We start from the raw sequence: 18,042 nt of genomic DNA, 5'->3' as shown, positions 1-18,042 counted from the left end.
TCCCCAGTCAGATCAGGAAGATCTAAGGAAATCTCTGACAGGCTTGCACATTTTTGCCTCTTATACAGCAAGATGCCATAAAACCAAATAACATTTCTGTGTGTGTATTTTTTTTTGATGCTGGCATTCACATATCTGAAGATAGTGGTGATAACTGCTTAGAGTACTATAAAATGTCGTTTAGTGTACTTCAGAGTATTTAAAAGTTGCCTACGCATTAAGACTGCATGTGTAAGTATAAGTTTAACAGTCTGTTTCACAGTGAACATTTATTTTTATTCTGTCTTCCATGGTAACTTTCCATTCTATCTCAGGTTAAACATTACCTTCCAAACTTGGCTTTGTCTTTGTATTCAGTATCTGTCATATAAAATTACTTCTAGGTTTCATAAATGATGCTTTCCTTTTTATTGTATGTAACATTTAGTAGTACAGGGCAACACCATACACTTTAGTATTAAGACAATTATTGATAGAGTAGCTTCAATAATACCCATATCATGCTGGTTTAAGGTGATACATTCTCCACACAAGTATATAACAAAAACTTCATAAAGTTTATTAAGCACATATTGTTTATTTTTTCTTATGAACTACTGGGTTAATTTTAATGTAATAAGCAAGAATTCTAGAGCATAAATGAGGTGTATTTTTAATAATGTATTCTCTAAATTCAGCTAAATAAATTTCTGTCTTTTAAAATTTCTTCTTCATTCACTTAGTCCTACACTATCTTCAGTTCTCTTTTGATTATGTGAGTATAGTTCTTTGTGGAGTTGTACCATATGTTTGAAATGATAGGGGTGAAAAACCAAATGAAACACATCTTTTGGATAAAAGACATTTTTGATCTACACCATTAAGGTTTAAGCAGTTGGTACTGTTAGTTTGCTTCCTTATGAAGCAAATTAATAAAAAACTTTTCAATTAAAAATAGATGTAGGGGTTTTTTAAATAAAGGAATGGGAGCTTTTTTTATTATTATTATTTTTTTGAATAAGGGAAATTTTGGAGTGAATTATTGCTGGGTTGGGAACACTCCAGAGAAAACAGTTTGGCAACCTCTTTTATTTGTGATGAATGAGACTACAAGTCTACAGCTGGGTACATATACAATTGTTTTTACTTGCTGGGTGTTGCTTTTCACAAGCATCACTTCTATCATGATGCCAAGTGTATCTTACAAATCCTTTGAATAGCCCTTAAATAAAAAGCAGACTGTGAAACTGTTTGGGTTTTGTAAGCAAGTATCTCCTAATGACTTAAAGTATTAAGGCAGCACTCTTCTTGTTTAAAATGTCCTACCAATAACAATAATGCTTTTTGAAAATAATTCAGTTAGGTTACGTATTGTACTTTATTGGTATGTTTTCAGAATTTATTTCTTATCAGCACATTCTCATGACATTTCCTCTTGTAAAATAGTTGACTCTTCCTCTCCCCACCCCCTTTTGTGTTTACAAAGTTCACTTTAATTCTTCTGTGTATATTCTGATTAAAAAGAAGGGGAGAAAAATAAAATATTGCAGCATTAGTAAGAAAAGATTGTGAGGCCTATGTCTAATTCCTGGGCTTGTTGACAGACAACAGTGGGCTGCATATGACACAACTAGGTCTGATTTTTAACTCCTAAAATCATAGAACAGTTTGGATTGGAAGGGACCTTAAAGATCATCTAGTTCCAAACCCTGCCATGGGCAGGGACACCTTCCACTAGCCCAGGTTGCTCACAGCCCCGTCCAACCTGGCCTTGAACACTGCCAGGGAGGGGGCAGCCACAGCTGCTCTGGGCAACCTGTGCCAGTGTCTCATCACCCTCACAGGAAAGAATTTCTTCCTTATAGCTAATCTAAATCTGCCCTTTTTCAGTGTAAAACTGTCCTGTCACTACACTTCCCGATAAAGAGTCCCTCCCCGTCTTTCCTGCAGCCCCCTTTAAGTACTGGAAGGCCACTATAAGGTCTTCCTGCAGCCCTCTCTTCTCCAGGCTGAACAACCCCAACCCTCTTAGCCTATTGTCATAAGGAGAGTGCTCCAGCCCGCTGGTCATCTTTGTGGCCATCCTCTGGACTCTCTCAAGCAGGTCTGTGTCCCTGTTATGTTGGGGGCCCTAAGGTGGACACAGCACTCCAGGTGAGGTTTCTTGAGAGTGGAGCAGAGGGGGAGAATCCCCTCCCTCGACCTGCTTTCCACACTTCTTGTGATGCAGGATAGGGTTGGCTTTCTGGGCTGTGAGTGCACATTGCTGGCTCATAGTCAATTTTTCATCCACCAATGCTCCCAAGTCCTTCTCTGCAGTCCTGCTCTCCATCCACTCATCACCCAGCCTGTATTTGTGTTTGGGATTGCCCTGACCCATGTGAAGGACCTTGCACTTGGCCTTGTTGAGCTTCATGAAGTTTGCACGGGCCCACCTCTCAAGCTTGTCCAGATCCCTCTGAATGGCACATCCCTTCCCTCCACCATGTCGACTGCACCACACAGCTCGGTGTCATCAGCAAACTTGCTGAGGGTGCACTTGGTCCCACTGTCCATGCTGCCCACAAAGATGTTAAACAGCACTGGTCCTAATAGCGATCCCTGAGGAACACCACTCATCACTGCTCTCCACTTGGATGTGGAGCCCTTGACCGCGACTCTTTGAGTGCAAGCATCCAGCCAGTTTGTTATCCACTGAGTGGTCCATCCATCAAATCCTTGTCTCTCCAATTTAGAGACAAGCATGTCATGTGGGACAGTGTCAGATGCTTTGTGCAAGTCCAGGTAGATGATGTCCATTGCTCTTCCCTTCTCCACTAATTCTGTAACTCCATCGTAGAAAGCCACCAAATTTGTCAGCCATGATTTGCCCTTAGTGAAGCCATGTTGGCTGTCACCAGTCACCTCCTTATTTTCCATATGCCCTAGCACAGTTTCCAGGAGGATGTGCTCCATGATCTTGCATCATACAGAGGTGAGACTGACTGGCCCATAGTTCCCTGGGTCTTCTTTTTTACCTTTTTAAGAATGAGTATCTTCAGGTTTTTAACTATGGAAAAGCACCTCAGATTATTATTTTTGAAATAATTGTTTGCTTCGTGTTGAGAGCTGGGAATTCAAAATCAGGTGTGTGTACTGTGTGCCTCATAATCCTGCTGAAGTTCATGGAGGAGGCCCAGTTGTGAGGGGAGCGAGGCCCCTGCCCAGCTCTCCAGGGATGTCCAGAGGCCCTAGAGGTGAACGGTCCTGGGGAGTCCTGACACCCCACAGTGAGCTTTGCCCCGTGTATCCCTCCGTCTGCCCGGCCCAGTCCCCAGGTTAGGCAGAGCTGTCACCTGTTTGCAACCAGAGGGGGCTGTGGGAAAAGAGGGGAGGGAGAAGTGTGTGCTGGGAAAAGAGGAGCAAGGGCTGCCTTCCCTTCCATTTGCCACCTCCCACTGCAGCTTCTGTCACAGAACAAGTTCTCTGGGAACAGACCCTGGCTTTTAATGAGGTCAGAGTGAGCGGGGGTTGTATGGGAAGAAGGGTGTAATAATATTCAGAAGTACTGTGATACTCATTGGTGTTGTAGGACAGCTGGTGGTGGTAAAGCTTTTTTTTTAATGTTATGTGGTGCCATTGCAAGGGCAGAAGAGCCAGTGGGGTCACCATAGATGTCCATGTTGCTGAGCTCTCTCTGTATACTGGGCATGCATCCTTCATTATTGTCTGAAGTACACAGTGCACTTGTTCTCCCCATGCACCTCCTGAGCTGGAAAAGGACACTCTGTGGCTTTGTGGGCATTGACCAGGGCAATGAATAGTGAAGGCATGGTCAGTATTGATGACAAGATGTCTCTGCAATGAAAGTATCTCTAGGATCAAGGGAATGATTTGTCGTTGTGCTGCTGAATAGTGTAAATTCTGTTTTTTTAGTAATCTCCCCCAAAGGTGAGGCAATGTGGAAGAGAAGATGGAGACAGCTTCTCAGTCCTCAGCTGAGACACTGTGTAGGTGATGTGTTTAGTACCTTTATATTAGTGTTAAACATTGAGGAAAATCTTGATTTGCATGCTTACAGAACATATTTTTATAGTTTTTTCTCTGTCTGTTCTGGTTTTATTTAAATCCTAAGCAGAAGTTTCGACTCTGAAAGTAAAAAACCCACTGGATCGACCCTGAAATTAGGAAGATTAATCTAAAGCTCCTCTTACTGGATTGATTTTATTTTCTTCCTACTTGTAGTTTCCAGTCATCTTTCTGCCCAGTTTCTGCTTCCTGCCGTTCTTCCTTTACTATGTTTTTGCTCCTAAAATGATGAATATTGCCTGACCAGAGAGGATATTTTTTGTCTTTGTAACTGTATGTCTTTTACCTGCCTGTCCCCGAATCTTTCTATTTGATTTAGATAAAAATCTGTCTATACTTTGGGGCTGGGAACTGACAGTGTTTGTGCTTGGCTGCTGCAAGGTGTAAAGTGTTAACTTTCTTACTGCAGATCGTGAAGAAAAAACATTACATGATCCTTTGTTGTACTAAAGAAAGTTTTAATGATGTGATCAGAAACTGAAGAGTACCATAAGGCTTTATGTGGATAGGGGAAACCTAAATTTCAGTAGGTTCTGGATCTGATGGCTTCATAAAGATGCCATGCTCATTGTGATCATTTCTCCTTGAAATAGTTCTGTCATTGTGACTCCACAGTAAAAAAGTGAAAAAAGGAGGGGAAATGGAGTTTTAACATGTGACTGCAGTAACACATCATCTTGTGGTTAAAAATGACCAATTATTCCACTGAAATAATCTGGAAACAATTTTTCTTTCTGGCTTTACTAGAAAGTCAGATGTTTTTCTGAAGTGCATCCTAATTCCCTGAATAGGTAATAAAATTCAAACAATATGTTTATCTAGTTTATTTGAAAAGATTAAATATTTTCTAATGGTAGGTAAAGAAATCATTCTGCCACATGTGCAAGGAATGAACTGTCTCTGTCCTGTTTTCTGCAGCCAAGGGTAGTTTCTTCTTAAATTTTAGGGAATATCAATGTGAAAATAAGAAATAGTTTTGTCATATGTTTGGCACATTGTTTATTTCATTTTCAGGGTTTCGTAATGGGTACACAGATATTCTTGAATGTAAAACTCAACAGATAGCTTATCAGGTAACTTAACCAGTCAGTTCATCATCTCATTATATCAAACTAAGATCTTGATATCAAGATTTAACTCTAATAAGGCTGAACTAGTAAGTAACTGAAAGGCTCCGCTGCTAAGTCTAGATTGAGGATTTCAGAAGTTTGTGCAGGAGGCTTAGAATTTGTTTTATTTAAAAGTGGCAAAATTTTCTGGTGTTTATGTTCTCAGGAAAAAATATTAAACAAAAAGGCTCAAATCCAGCTGGATGAACATAAAACTTACCAGGTGTATTTGGACTAAACAAAATGCTCATGAGTAATAAAAGGAAAAAAATAATTTGTCAGCAAAGAATGACTTAGGGGTCAAGATATGCAGGTATAGCATTACAATTGCAAAAAAATAGGCTATCTAAGGTCTTGCAGAAGAAAGTGTAACAAACAGAGAAGTGTTCCTCAGCTGTAAAAGTTAAAAGAGAGCAATAAGAATGCAAGGGTGACCTCTGTAAGGTCCAAGTGGGATAAAGGATAAAAATTATTTGGCAATGGTCTAAAAACTAAACAGCAATTTGTGAATGCTGACAAGGCAGTTAAGGCAAGCTAGATACTGCTTCCCTCTTAGAAGGTACTGCAATGTAGCAGATACTCTAGAAAATGCTTTTTTCCTTAAATCTTGCAGGGAAGTTGAGAGGTGATGAAGCCCTATTATTGGAGACTGACACATTTTGTAAAAACACCTAAGAAGATGGAAAAACAGCTAAGAGGACAAGGGTTCTGTTAGCATACCCTCAGCAGTATATGTTGATTAACACTGAAGACTTTTTCAAACCTAGTCTTTTGAAAAATTCTACAGGCTTTGTTTCCTTGGGTTTTTTTCCTCTTTAAAAGATTATTTAGGTTGCCTCAAGTTTATTGTGACAAGCTATATGATTTATGAATCTGCATTCTGATATCAGAGCTTTAAACCATGAAATTCAGCATCCTGTCATTGGCAGCAATTACTGCCAGATGCATCAGGATAAAATAAAAAGAGCTACTTAGCTGTCTTCACATGCTTCTTCTCTGGCATTTTTGTCTGTGGAACTGTGATGCTGAATTCTGAATAACCCATATGCCCTTAAGAAAGTAATATAAATAGAAAGATTTTTCTAGAGAGATTTACACCACTTGCTTACATGAGAATGAAGCCTTAAGAGTTTTTGGAATGTTTTCCCCTTTCTTGCCTTCTCTTATGGGTTGATACTTTTATTATGTTTCTGTTGACATCTGCTATAGCCCTTTGACTTACATTTGAAGGCAGTTTTGAGCAATGACTCTCTCACAGCTCTAACAGAATTAAAAGCTTTCTTCTAAACTAGTCATCTGCTCTCGTCACCTGAGAGCTTGTCCTTGTAAAACGTAAAGCCAAAGAGCTGCTAAACCTAAACAGTTGCAATAATGCATTTCTTCTAAAATGTTGACTTTCAAATTTTTAACTGAATTTTTTTCATAGTTCTTGCAAATATTTGTTGCTGCACTTTAATAGGAGAAACTCAGTAATTTTCTTTGCATTTTCTTTCTGTTCCTAGCATGCTAAAGTAAACTTTGTGGCTGATTGTAGAATTCTTTGTTTTGAGAGTGATCTTTGCACGTTTCAGGAAAATCAGTTTGCCATATGCCATTTAAAAATTTCTTTTTTATATACACAACTCTTAAGACTCAGATTATTTTCCTTTGTTTTTTACCTGTTCTTGACCTGCTGCTTGCTTCAGTCTGTGTCTCATTTAATGACTACGATTTCAGTGAAGGACAATATAAGAACAGTATCTTAACACTACAGCTTCAATCCAGATAATGGACTCATCTGGTCTTAAAATATAATTTTGACCAGGACCTGTTTTTTCTTTGTTTTCAGCCCAGTCACTGAAAGAGTTTGCTCGGCTCCTGATTGCTGTTGAAGAGGAGAGGAGACGACTGGTAAGTTTGCTGGCAATAATATGTTTCATTGGACCTCTTTCTATATAATATGGTACACTTTTCTCCTATTCTTCCTGAAGTGCTGTTTTTATTTTTTTATTTGTGCGGTAGATGTTAAGTATTTAATGAGAATCACTTGAAATTTTACAATGCCAGAAATGTGCTAACACAGACTGCAGCAATTTTTAATGGAGTTTCAGCGACATACTTTTGCATCGATTTAAAAACTGTTTTCTCACAACTTCCTCCCTCTCTGCTCCCCACCCCAAAATAACTGCTGTACCTTTCCCCCATCTTGTCTTACTAGTCATAAGGCACAGCAATAAACTGTAAACAAAAAGCTTACAGCGGAAATGTAGATTGGTATTGGTATTTATATTTAATTGAATACTTCTAGAGTGTTGTCCAGAAAATGTATACCAGTAATCCTTGAACGTGATAAATAAGTGGTAAGAAGAGAAACCAAATTCATTACCCCTGAGAAACTCTTGCAGAATACTTTATAGATCAGACTTGTCAGATTTGTCCTTTGTATGGTATTCTTACTTCTTTTGTTTCCATACCGATGAAACTAGAGTATGCTTTCATTTGTATTTCTATTCAGATGTAGCTTTGTTAAAGAAATTTTAAGTGTATTCTTGTACAAATACTTAAAAAAAAAAAAATCCACATAAGCAATGAAACTACTTTTTTTTTTTTCATTCTTGGAAATCAATCATGTATAAAGAAGAGAGGTAAGGATTAACCTCAATTGGGGGATTTTTAAATACTGTGAAAGTTTAACTAGCTCAGATCCATCCAATGACTATATCTGTTATGGTTTTCCTTCCCCTTATGAGTACTTAGGGAGGTGAGGAAAAGAATTTTCTGACTCAGATTGGAACAAATTTATTAATCCAGGAAGAGGTTTACATAAAGTTCTCTTATTACTAGGAGTATGTAACTGTAGAATTGTCTCCTGCTATTTCTGTTTACATGAATATTCCAGAGTGGCAAAATCAAGGATTTATATTGTACAGTTGCATAGTTAATATCAGCTGAACCTGTAAAAATGCAGAAGTTTTGCTTCATGCTAAGTATTTTTTCCTGGGTAGATGGAAGAGGGAGGTGACTGTTCAGTACTTACAACCTTAACAGATGTTTACCAGTAGTTATTAATTGCTTTGTTAAACAGTGTTTCAGAGTATTGGTTTTCCAGTTTAGCTTGAAGATTATTGTGAGTGAACTAATGGAAAAAGGAAAAGCAATGAATAGGTGAAGGTTTTAGTTTTCAAAAATGGTTAGTCTTTCATAGGAAGTATACATGTTTCCCTTTTATCTTTGTTTTTTATTCTTGGAGAAGTCACTCCCTTTTTCACTTTTAGACGTTCCTGGCATCACTGTGGTTTATAATTTGATCTTCCTATGTAATGTTTTACTTTTATCTTGTAGGAAATCCATTAGAGTAAAATGGGGAAAATCCATTAATTTTAAGTGAAAAAAGACTAGTCGGATAGATACAGAATCACAGAATCGTCTAGGTTGGAGAAGACCTTGAAGATCATCCAGTCCTAACACTGACCGTTCTCGCCTACACCAGATCCCTCAGCTTTATGTCAGCTCTCCTCTTAAACACCTCCAGGGATGGGGACTCCACCACCTCCCTGGGCAGCCCATTCCAACACCCAACAACCCCTTCTGGAAAGAAATGCTTCCTAATAGTCAGTCTAAACATTCCCTGGTGCAACTTGAGGCCATTCCCTCTTGTCCTATCGCTTGTTACCTGGTTAAAGAGGCTCATCCCCAGCTCTCTGCACCCTCCTTTCAGGGAGCTGTAGAGGGCGATGAGGTCTCCCCTCAGCCTCCTCTTCTCCAGACTAAACACCCCCAGTTCCCTCAGCCACTCCTCGTACGACCTGTGATCCAGACCCTGCACCAGCTCCGTTGCCCTTCTCTGGACACGCTCGAGTCATTCAATGTCCTTTTTGTAGTGAGGGGCCCAAAACTGAACACAGGAATCGAGGGGCGGCCTCACCAGTGCCGAGGACAGGGTCAGATCCCTTCCCTGTCCCTGCTGGCCACGCTATTGCTGACACAAGCCAGGATGCCATTGGCCTTCTTGGCCACCTGGGCACACTGCTGGCTCATGTTCAGCCGGCTGTCAATCACCCCCCAGGTCCCTCTCTGACTGGCTTCAGGGGGAATACATGGATTGTATAGCTGAACTGGTGGATCCCAATGCAGCGTCAGAGACTTGGGTAAGATTTCAGTCTCATGGAAAAATATTTTACGAATGGCTTTAAGTTTAGTAGAATGCAGTCATCAAATCATTATAAACAAAGTGGCACATAATATACATTTGTGGAGAAGCTGCTCTTGATTGGAAATCATTTGCATCCAGCTTTTCTCTGAGTTTGAAATAGCCCCACTCTGTTTCTTATTCTCCAGTTCTCTTACTGCAGTTTTCTGCATGCCATCATAGAAGCCAGGGGTCCCTGTGAGGATCAGTATGCCATGTTATATGCTGAACAGATTGCTAGTAGTAAAGAGTTTTCTGCCCGAGAAACTTTTGATTTAGCTGTGAAATCTTCAAATCTTTTTTGCTTATTTCTGAGGAATGATGGAGCATTACGCATACATTTTCATTCCTCTGCTGGAAGCACTTCAAGCCAACCAATCTGCAAATGAATGACGATTTTACTAAAAGTTTTCAGCAGACTGGAAAGCTTGAGACAGTTCATGCTGGTCTTTAATAATTTTGTTTCCTTTACTTCTTCATTAAAAGAGAAATCTTGGGTTGTGTTTTTTTTTTTAAAAAAAAGCTTGTTCTCTTTGACATTTTGTAGAAGGCTTGAAGAAAAAGTTATTCAGTGTTGAGACTTCATCATACCATTACAACTTCCTTTTTGTTCTTGAAGTGTGTGACAGTTCAAGACAGTATTGTATCAGCAAATGCTGGATATACAGGAATATGGAATGACAGATGTTAATTTTACTTACCAGCTAATAATCTTGTTTCCCTGCCTTGAATTTTATGTTATTAATTTATGAGCATACACGAGTTCAGCAATCTGAATTGAATTTGGAAAGTATATATTCATATCACCAATTTATTTCTCATCTAATGCCTGTTAAATTCTTCATAAGTGAAAATATTTTTTTCTTTTGGTGAATGCAGAGTTTTGGAGTGCTTGCCCACTGAATGTATAAATTGTTTCCAGTGGTCAAGGAAATAGTTTGAGAGGTGCATAGCAAGTCTTCTGTCTTTCTTGCATAAAGAACCAAAGGAGTTAATTTTTGTTTTCTTTAGTAGAAGCTAATGAAACAAGATATTATGAATAGTATTACTGGGAAAAACACTGAAGTGCAGGGTTAAGTAAAACTGTATATCACATAAATATACTGTTGTCTAAAGCTTTGAACCCATTATTATTGGCAGCAGTAATAATATTATGATTATTGTAATTCAGTTTCTTTTATCCTTGTCTTTTATTTCATGATGTTAAAAATTGAGTAGTAGTCTCAGATAAACCAGAGGTCATGCATCAAGCATTTCCCCTGAAAAACCCACTAAAGGAAAAAGTAATTCATAAGACACCTTTTTTATGATATGCAGCCTTATGTTTGGTATCTATCATTTCATGGTGATGTTAATTTAATGATGCTGTTGGTAAATGGTTCATTTAAAAAAACCCCAACCAAACAGCTCTGACTCTTGGGTTTTACAACTAGCGTGAATAGGATAAACAGATTCATCTCCACTGCCTTTCCAATGACTTCAGCAAGAAGCCACCAGGGAATGTTAAATAATGACCTCTATTTCCCAGTGATTATTAGGGAACAGTAAAGATGCTGTAATTTAATTTCATATGAATATTTGGATCTCTATCAAGGGAACTTACTTAAAATAATTTCCTTCCACTCTTGCTGAATTTGCATTGTTTCTGTTAAATAAGTGATACGCTATTTTATTTTAGAAATTCATGCCTTATTTATGTTTCTGACTCATTTGATACTGTTAGTAAATTTTTCAACAAACAGAAATGTACTGGGAATGATATAAAATACTAATTCCTTTTCCTTTCATAGGATTATGCTGTGTTGACATAAGAATAGGTGAATTGGTTCGTGCTACTGATTTCCTCTTCCTTGAGATCACCTATCAATTTGAAGCATTGAATGTGTTCTCTTGAGTGTTATCATGAATGTAACTCCCTGATTATTTTTGAAAGTTTACGATGTCCCAAACTGAAATGGGGCTTCTTAAATGTTACATTCCTTGATATTTACCCAAGTTGTTATGGGTTGCTGGCAAATGATGAACGGTCCAAGAGCTCTGCTCTCTGGCATCATGAATCAGTGAGATGTGTATGGTTACTTTCAATTCCTGACCAATATTAAATACTTCAGGGGCTACTGCAAAAATTCTGAAGTGGATAACTGTGCACTATGTTCCATGAATATTTTTGTTTCTAACATCTGTCTCTTTGTATCTCATAATCTTCATGCTTCAGAGAGTATCTCATTGTGGTGGACTTTTTTATATTAACTGGATGTTCTCATTGTGGGTATTTGCCCTCATACAAGGGGTCTGATGCCATCTGCTTCCAGGGAAAGCATCAAAATACTCAGTTTCAGAAGCTGAACTTGAAGAAAAATAAACGAACTGTTAAAACCAGCTATCCATGGAATGGTACATAAAATCAGATACCAAAGGACACAGCATGTTGTTGAGCGATATTAACCTTTTCCCTATAATGTGAAGTGGGTTACAGATTATGTAAGAAGCATAAGCAGTCTTCTGTCCACAGGTGCTGCTTATTACTCAGTTTATAAAAGGTAGAAATCATAAAATCACGTATGCTAGCACCCTGAGACCACAAAGCACACACCTCGCCTGTTGTTTCACATGGGCTTCCTGTTAAAATGACAAAAAATAGTGTATGGTGATGTTTTGATATACTTGGTAAGTACTTTCACTGCTCTTCACCTCTCACACCAATTTTGGCATTTAATTTAATTTAAATTAATCTCTTTGGGTAGGAACCAGACTGCAAGGAGACTTTGTGAAAGCATATTACTGCAAATGAAGGAACACCACCACAAATAAGAGGGTTTCTTCTCTTTGCAGTTAGGACTGTTTTTTTGTTTGAGTTTGTTTGTTTGTGTTGTCCCCCACCTTTTTTCTGTTTTAAATTAATTAAAAAGCACCTTAAAGCTGTTTGAGGGGGGTGGGGTGTTTTTTTCCTTACACTTAAGACGGGCTGTACATATCCTATTGAGCAATTAAAGTAGCATGTACTGTTGTTATATTCTTTGGAAAGACTTTCTGAATTTGTGCATCAGACTAGTAATTTAGAAACACCCATTGCTAAGTAACTGAGCTTTCTAGTGAACAAGGAGCAGTAGAAATCATAATGGAATTTTTTTTAGTTATAAAAATTATCTTTACACTAATTAATATTTTCTTCCCCTTTTCTTCTTCCTATCTCAGGTATATTAAGCTAATACTTGTTACTAAAACTCTGCAGAAGAAATCAGTTCTTTGATAAATGTAATTCTGCATGATAGGAAGATAGTGATTATTTTGAATGGTTTTGTTATTTTGTTTAGACCATCAGCTTACGGTCTACTGTCAGTCAAGCTATGTTTTAGAAATCATTGGGAAAATTATTGAAAACAAGTCACATGCCTTCATAAACCTTTTTGGTGAACCCTCATTTTGAATACTTGCTATATGTGTTTCTGGTCTGAAAACATTATGTAGACTAGAAAAGAAGAAGGAAGGCTAGAAACTTGGAAGCTCAGGATGAGAAGAGACTGTCTGCAAGGAGGACTCTTTCAGTAGCTTTAGTTCAAACAAATTAGATCAGTGTTATTTGGAGGCCTGGGGTTCATTGGTTGCAATGATATATCTCAGCACCCTTTAAAATTTTTGGCAGATCAGACCTGCAAGACCTCAGCAACAGGTTAACACTTCAGCCCTTGAAATGAAGTTTCCCTTTTATTTTTTTTCTCCTTGCTGATGCAACTGTCAGTCTTACTTCCTAAGAACTGATCAAAACAAACATTTCAAGTCTTACTTTAAATGTCACCAATAACCCTGCTTGCTGCCCAGTTCCCCCATTGCTTTTATCAGACTTTTCTGCTCCACTTCCTGATCTGAGCTAATATTTACAAATACTGTGATAAACAGATGAAAAATACAAAATAAAAAACAACTCATACTTTTTTTTTCATGTTCTTGATGCTTATATCTCCTCACTAGGGATTTTATTCTGTATGCAGAGTTAGAGGTGTCAGTGCCAAATCTCTGTGTCCCCACCAGCTTAATTTTTTCATGCCTGGAAGTGGACAGGAAGGATCTACAGAGTAGGGCAATGCATCATGCATCAGTAGATTATGTCCTAGTCCTCTTTTGCCTTCTATGCAAGAGAAATTGGAATCTATAGGACTGGTCGGGACTAACTGCTTCTAAGAGCTCAAAAGGGTAGCTGCTTTGCTAGAAGAAAGACCCACCTACAACATTTAAGGACAGCTGTGCTTCAGAGTGCAGAGATTGGTGGTTGCTGTGTCATCACTTTTTATTGTAAATTGCTCCTGGAAGTTTTCAGACAGGCCACGCACACTTTCTAGTATTGGAGAGCTTAGTAGATTATCTTCAGCCTCACTGTCTTCCTGCTTCCTTTTTGTCCTCCAGGAATTTGATCCCAAACTGTTAGAAGAGTAAGTTTTGTCTATACAGGAGAAATTTGTCTAACATATGGTTGCATGTACACTGTAGTAATTTACATTTTTCCAGCCTAGACTTGCATTATGTAGTCTGTGGAAAGAAATGGGAACTTTTCGGTTAATGTCAAACTTAAGTAGATACTTTGAAAGTTATTTACTGACAGTGTGTGCGTATGTTTCTCTTTGGGATGTGTATGAATTTTTACATTCTGGATGGTTAATCTAGGTGAATCTTCAATTTTTGTTGAAGATACTAATTTATTCCATTTATTTTCATTTATAGAGTAATTTTTGCTTCTTTTTTTCAGTTTTCTCTTGTGGAGAAAAATAGGGTTTTTCATTACTTTACCTAATATAATATGAATTCTCAGATTTAAAATGTATAATACCATTTAGCTGAGGCTTTTGCCTGTTAGCTTTGGAAATTACTGCAGAAGAGAGAGGATGTAGTCAGCAGCAGTGTATGGTTTTCTGCTGTGTTTTAGCTCTGGAATGTTTGGAGGAACTGTGCTACAGAAAATGCGAACTAATAAATAAATGGTTTTCAGAACCAGCTTCCTGCCCCATATCTGAGTCAGCTTTGTGTCCCAATTACTGCCAGTGTAAAAATTTGGAGGTTACTCAATGTAGTTCAGCCACACCTAGAAGAATGTTTTTGTATTCATACTAATTGCCTATTTGTAGAGTATTTCTTAGAGCCTTTAAGAAAATGTCAAGTCTTCCCTGTTGTGTTGGTGCAAGTGTTTGTGTGACTGTGTAGTGAACATAACTGGATAAGTGATCCAGCTGGAGAAATAATTCCTTTAGCCCTGACTTTCTACCGGTCCTTCCTTCCCTTTACTTCAGTGCATGCAAGGAAAATGATGACTTTCTGGGCCAGAATTTCTATCAAGAAGATAGAAATTTCTTTGATATAATTGCTATCAAAAAGATACTGGAACTATACTGTCACTTGCTTTCAGATGTTAATCTGTGACCACTGTAACTGATAAATGAAGTCAAGAAGCGATAGGCATATTTCTCTCAAGCAGGCTTCCTAGAGAGCAGATCTGCAATGTGATCGTCTTGTGTGTTCTTGTTGAGGGAGAACTCACAATGCAGCTTTCCCCCTTGCTGTGTCTTGGGCTAGAAGGAATCCTGTTTGCTATCTTTCTCTGCACCACTCACTCAAGTACAAACATATACATGTTCAGTGAATGTTTCTTAGCATTTGTGCTCAATTAAAAAAAAACCCAACAGAGTAATAAACAGCTCATGTTCTGTTATCATTAATGTAGTTTAACATGGAACATCTGTATGTACGCATGGACATTTCTGAACTTTCCCCATATGAAAAACAAATACTAGGCCAGACAATTTGGAGATAAAATTATGGGTGCTCTTAGAGCCAGCTAGTGCTCTGTACTTCCAGATGCCACTGCATCAGCTTCCGTAATTTTTTCAAATAATTGTCTAGGAATGCATATGGACCTCTTAGTGTTACTTTCCAGTTTTATTCTTGGTACCTTCCTAATTTGTTTAAAGAATAGTTCTAATTAATACATTTGTTCCATTATTATTGTGGAAATGAAAAAAAATGAAGTCATCCTGTGACATTTGATTATGATAATATTTAAAAGATCAAACTTATCTCACTAGAAACTAGTTGCAATTAGTCCTCTCACATCCATGTTACTGCTCATCTGTTGGCATCTGGGATTGAAAATACAGGTCCCTGTTTTCTTTAGCTTTGCAGAAGGTATTTCTAGAATCATTTTGCTATGACGGGGTAATACCATTAATACAGAATTTACACAGAGTTTTATGATGATGTTGAAGTTAACAGAGAACCTACTGTTCATATTTTACAGTGTTTCTTAGCAGCTTTATCTTTTTTTTTTCTTTTTTCTTTGAAAAGGTGGATTTTTTCTTATTGATATGAATGTCCACAGTGAAGAACTGTAGCATATGCAAAGCCTTTTGTACCCCGTCCTGCTCAGCTTGGTCCTAGATAATTCCTTTGCCTCGTGAACCTACCAGTTGAGGCAAAAAGCAATCTGACTAATTTTAGAGACACTTTGCTGTTTTCCAAGATAATTGTCATAAAGTCAAATTGTGACATAGCTATTTTCTTGTAGTACACATTTTTTTCAGAGGTTTGAAAGTGTAGATCTGGTAACATTGATCTCTGCTGGTTTGTGTTGATTGGTTAGCTGGCATCAAGCAGGGAGCACTTGTCTGTCTTGATGGGGCCGAGAGACTTTAAGTAGGACCTGGGATGATTATGAAAGAGGAAAGGAATAGGGAGTGGAGATAAGGGGCTTCACTAGCTGTGGTCCTTGTTTACAGTACTTAACGTTCATGTACTTATAAGAACTTATACAAACAGTATACAAAGCCTTAGTAAGAAGGCTTTGATAATTAGTGTCCTCATAGTATTTGCTCTTTAGTTTTCTGCAGAAAATGGAAATAAAGAAAATAAATTTATTTTTAAAATACAGTGTGTGTTGCAGAAGTACCACACTGTAGATTACTGTAATTGAGTCAGTTAACTGTTACAGTTTCTCCTGCTTTTTATATTCAGGGTGCTTGTATTTGCATTTACCTCCCTATGAACTGACTAGGAAGGTGCTAAGATGATTGCTCCTTATTACAATATAAAATGATTACAAGGAATCTTTAATCTTTGGACTATGAAGCATTTTATTAAAAGTTTTAACAGCTTGCTCTAAACAGTCCCATGATTTTTACAGTGTCCTGGTGAGCTGGCTTAGTGCCTTAGTAACATTCTTTGCAGTGCTTAATTGACTAATCAGCAGTGAATGCAATAAGCATAGGAAGTGATTATTGAAATCCAGTCAGTAAAACAGTACCGCATGGACAAATTTCTGAAAATTTCTGGTGTGTTTTGAAGCATTTTTCAGTTGGGAGAGCACATTCACAGAATGAGATTGCTTGACATTCCCAATTTTGAAGAGTATCATCAAGGGACAGAGAGATGAAATCCTCCCTTCAGTAAAAGTGCAAAATGAGGGGTTAGTTGGAAAGCTGCTTGCTACTTCTCATTTTATAAAACTGATTTGTTACCGATTTCATATACTCATTCCATGTTTCCTGTGTTTCAGTGCATGCAATCTTGCCTTACAGGACAGTAACTTCCCAAAATGCTTTGAGGCTCATTCACTGAGTAGCATTGCTGGAAGGATTTTATTTTAATGACATTTTAGTCTTCACAGTAATGCTTGTAGATGCTTTGACTTTCAACACAGTCACTAACCAAATGTCTTCTCAGATGACTATTGACAGAGAAAGATGTTTACACTTCTAAATGAGTATTTTAAAGGAACCTGGGTTTTGCTGGATCAGTCAACCTTATAGACTTTATTATAAAGTTTTATGCATTTATTTTGTCACAGCAGCGGGAGAGAATGGAGTTGCTCGTATCAGAGAGCCTGTGCTATACCCATTACTAGCTTGTCATAACGTCAGTACATGCTGGTACCTGACAATCTACCACATTCTTAACATTTTTTAATGGATTCTGAATTTATTTGCACTTCTTCCAGTAGTATGAGAAAAGGTACTTCATGCCTACAAACAACTTTTTTTTTTTTTAAATTTTTCTTTGTTTAGTCTGATCTCTGGAATAATTTGAAGCCCTTATATTTGTTTTTCTTATTCAGTAACCTGGGAAATGTGATTAAAAATGGAACACGCAAACACTTTATGTACCAAAGGTTATGTAGAAACAAAGATGCCTTTATTTAAAACAAACACACACTAACAGAAAAAAAACCCACCTCTTCACAAGAAAGGGAGATATTCTCCTTTCAGGAAACTGTGTAGTCTGCATGGGCCCACAGCAGTGATACACACAAAAATGTTTTCTTTGAAGGGTTCTCATTGAGATGTTGTCTTAAGGTTTGCAGAACACTTAGATTAATTTTATTATTCTTTTCAAATGTCTGTAGAAGCTTCAATTATTGTTACTTTGACAAACTTTCGTAAATGCATCTTCCTGAGCAAGTGCTTTTACTTTGAACTAAGACTAAAACAGTTTAATAGTTTTGTCTGGGTTTTTTGGCAGCAGTGCTAGTTTATTATGTACCCACTTCAGAAAACTTACATGGCTTAAAGCAAAACAAACCAAAATTTTTACTGGTTATTTTTCAACCATGTTGCCATAAACTGTTTCACCATCACAACAGAGAGCGAAGGAAGAAGTCAGAGAGAGCATGAAGAAGCAATGCAAGATCCCCAAACTCTGCTTCAGCTAGCATGGCCATCAAAATAAACGCCTACAAAT

The 18,042-nt window shown here is 37.7% G+C and overlaps 1 protein-coding gene across 1 annotated transcript in view; it reads left to right on the top strand.

Moving 5' to 3' along the window:
* The window catches only part of ARHGAP42 (Rho GTPase activating protein 42), a 172,981-nt gene that overhangs the window by 49,975 nt on the left and 104,964 nt on the right, over positions 1 to 18,042 (top strand). Inside the window, exon 3 of the mRNA XM_074916689.1 lies at positions 6,985 to 7,046. Coding sequence (XP_074772790.1) covers positions 6,985 to 7,046 — 62 coding nt within the window. The remainder of the gene's footprint in view (positions 1 to 6,984; positions 7,047 to 18,042) is intronic.

Source organism: Athene noctua, chromosome 1, assembly GCF_965140245.1.
Source record: "Athene noctua chromosome 1, bAthNoc1.hap1.1, whole genome shotgun sequence".
Taxonomy (NCBI): Eukaryota; Metazoa; Chordata; class Aves; order Strigiformes; family Strigidae; genus Athene; species Athene noctua.
The sequence above is the reverse complement of the archived record's forward strand: the minus strand, read 5'-3'. Positions and strand labels throughout refer to the sequence as shown.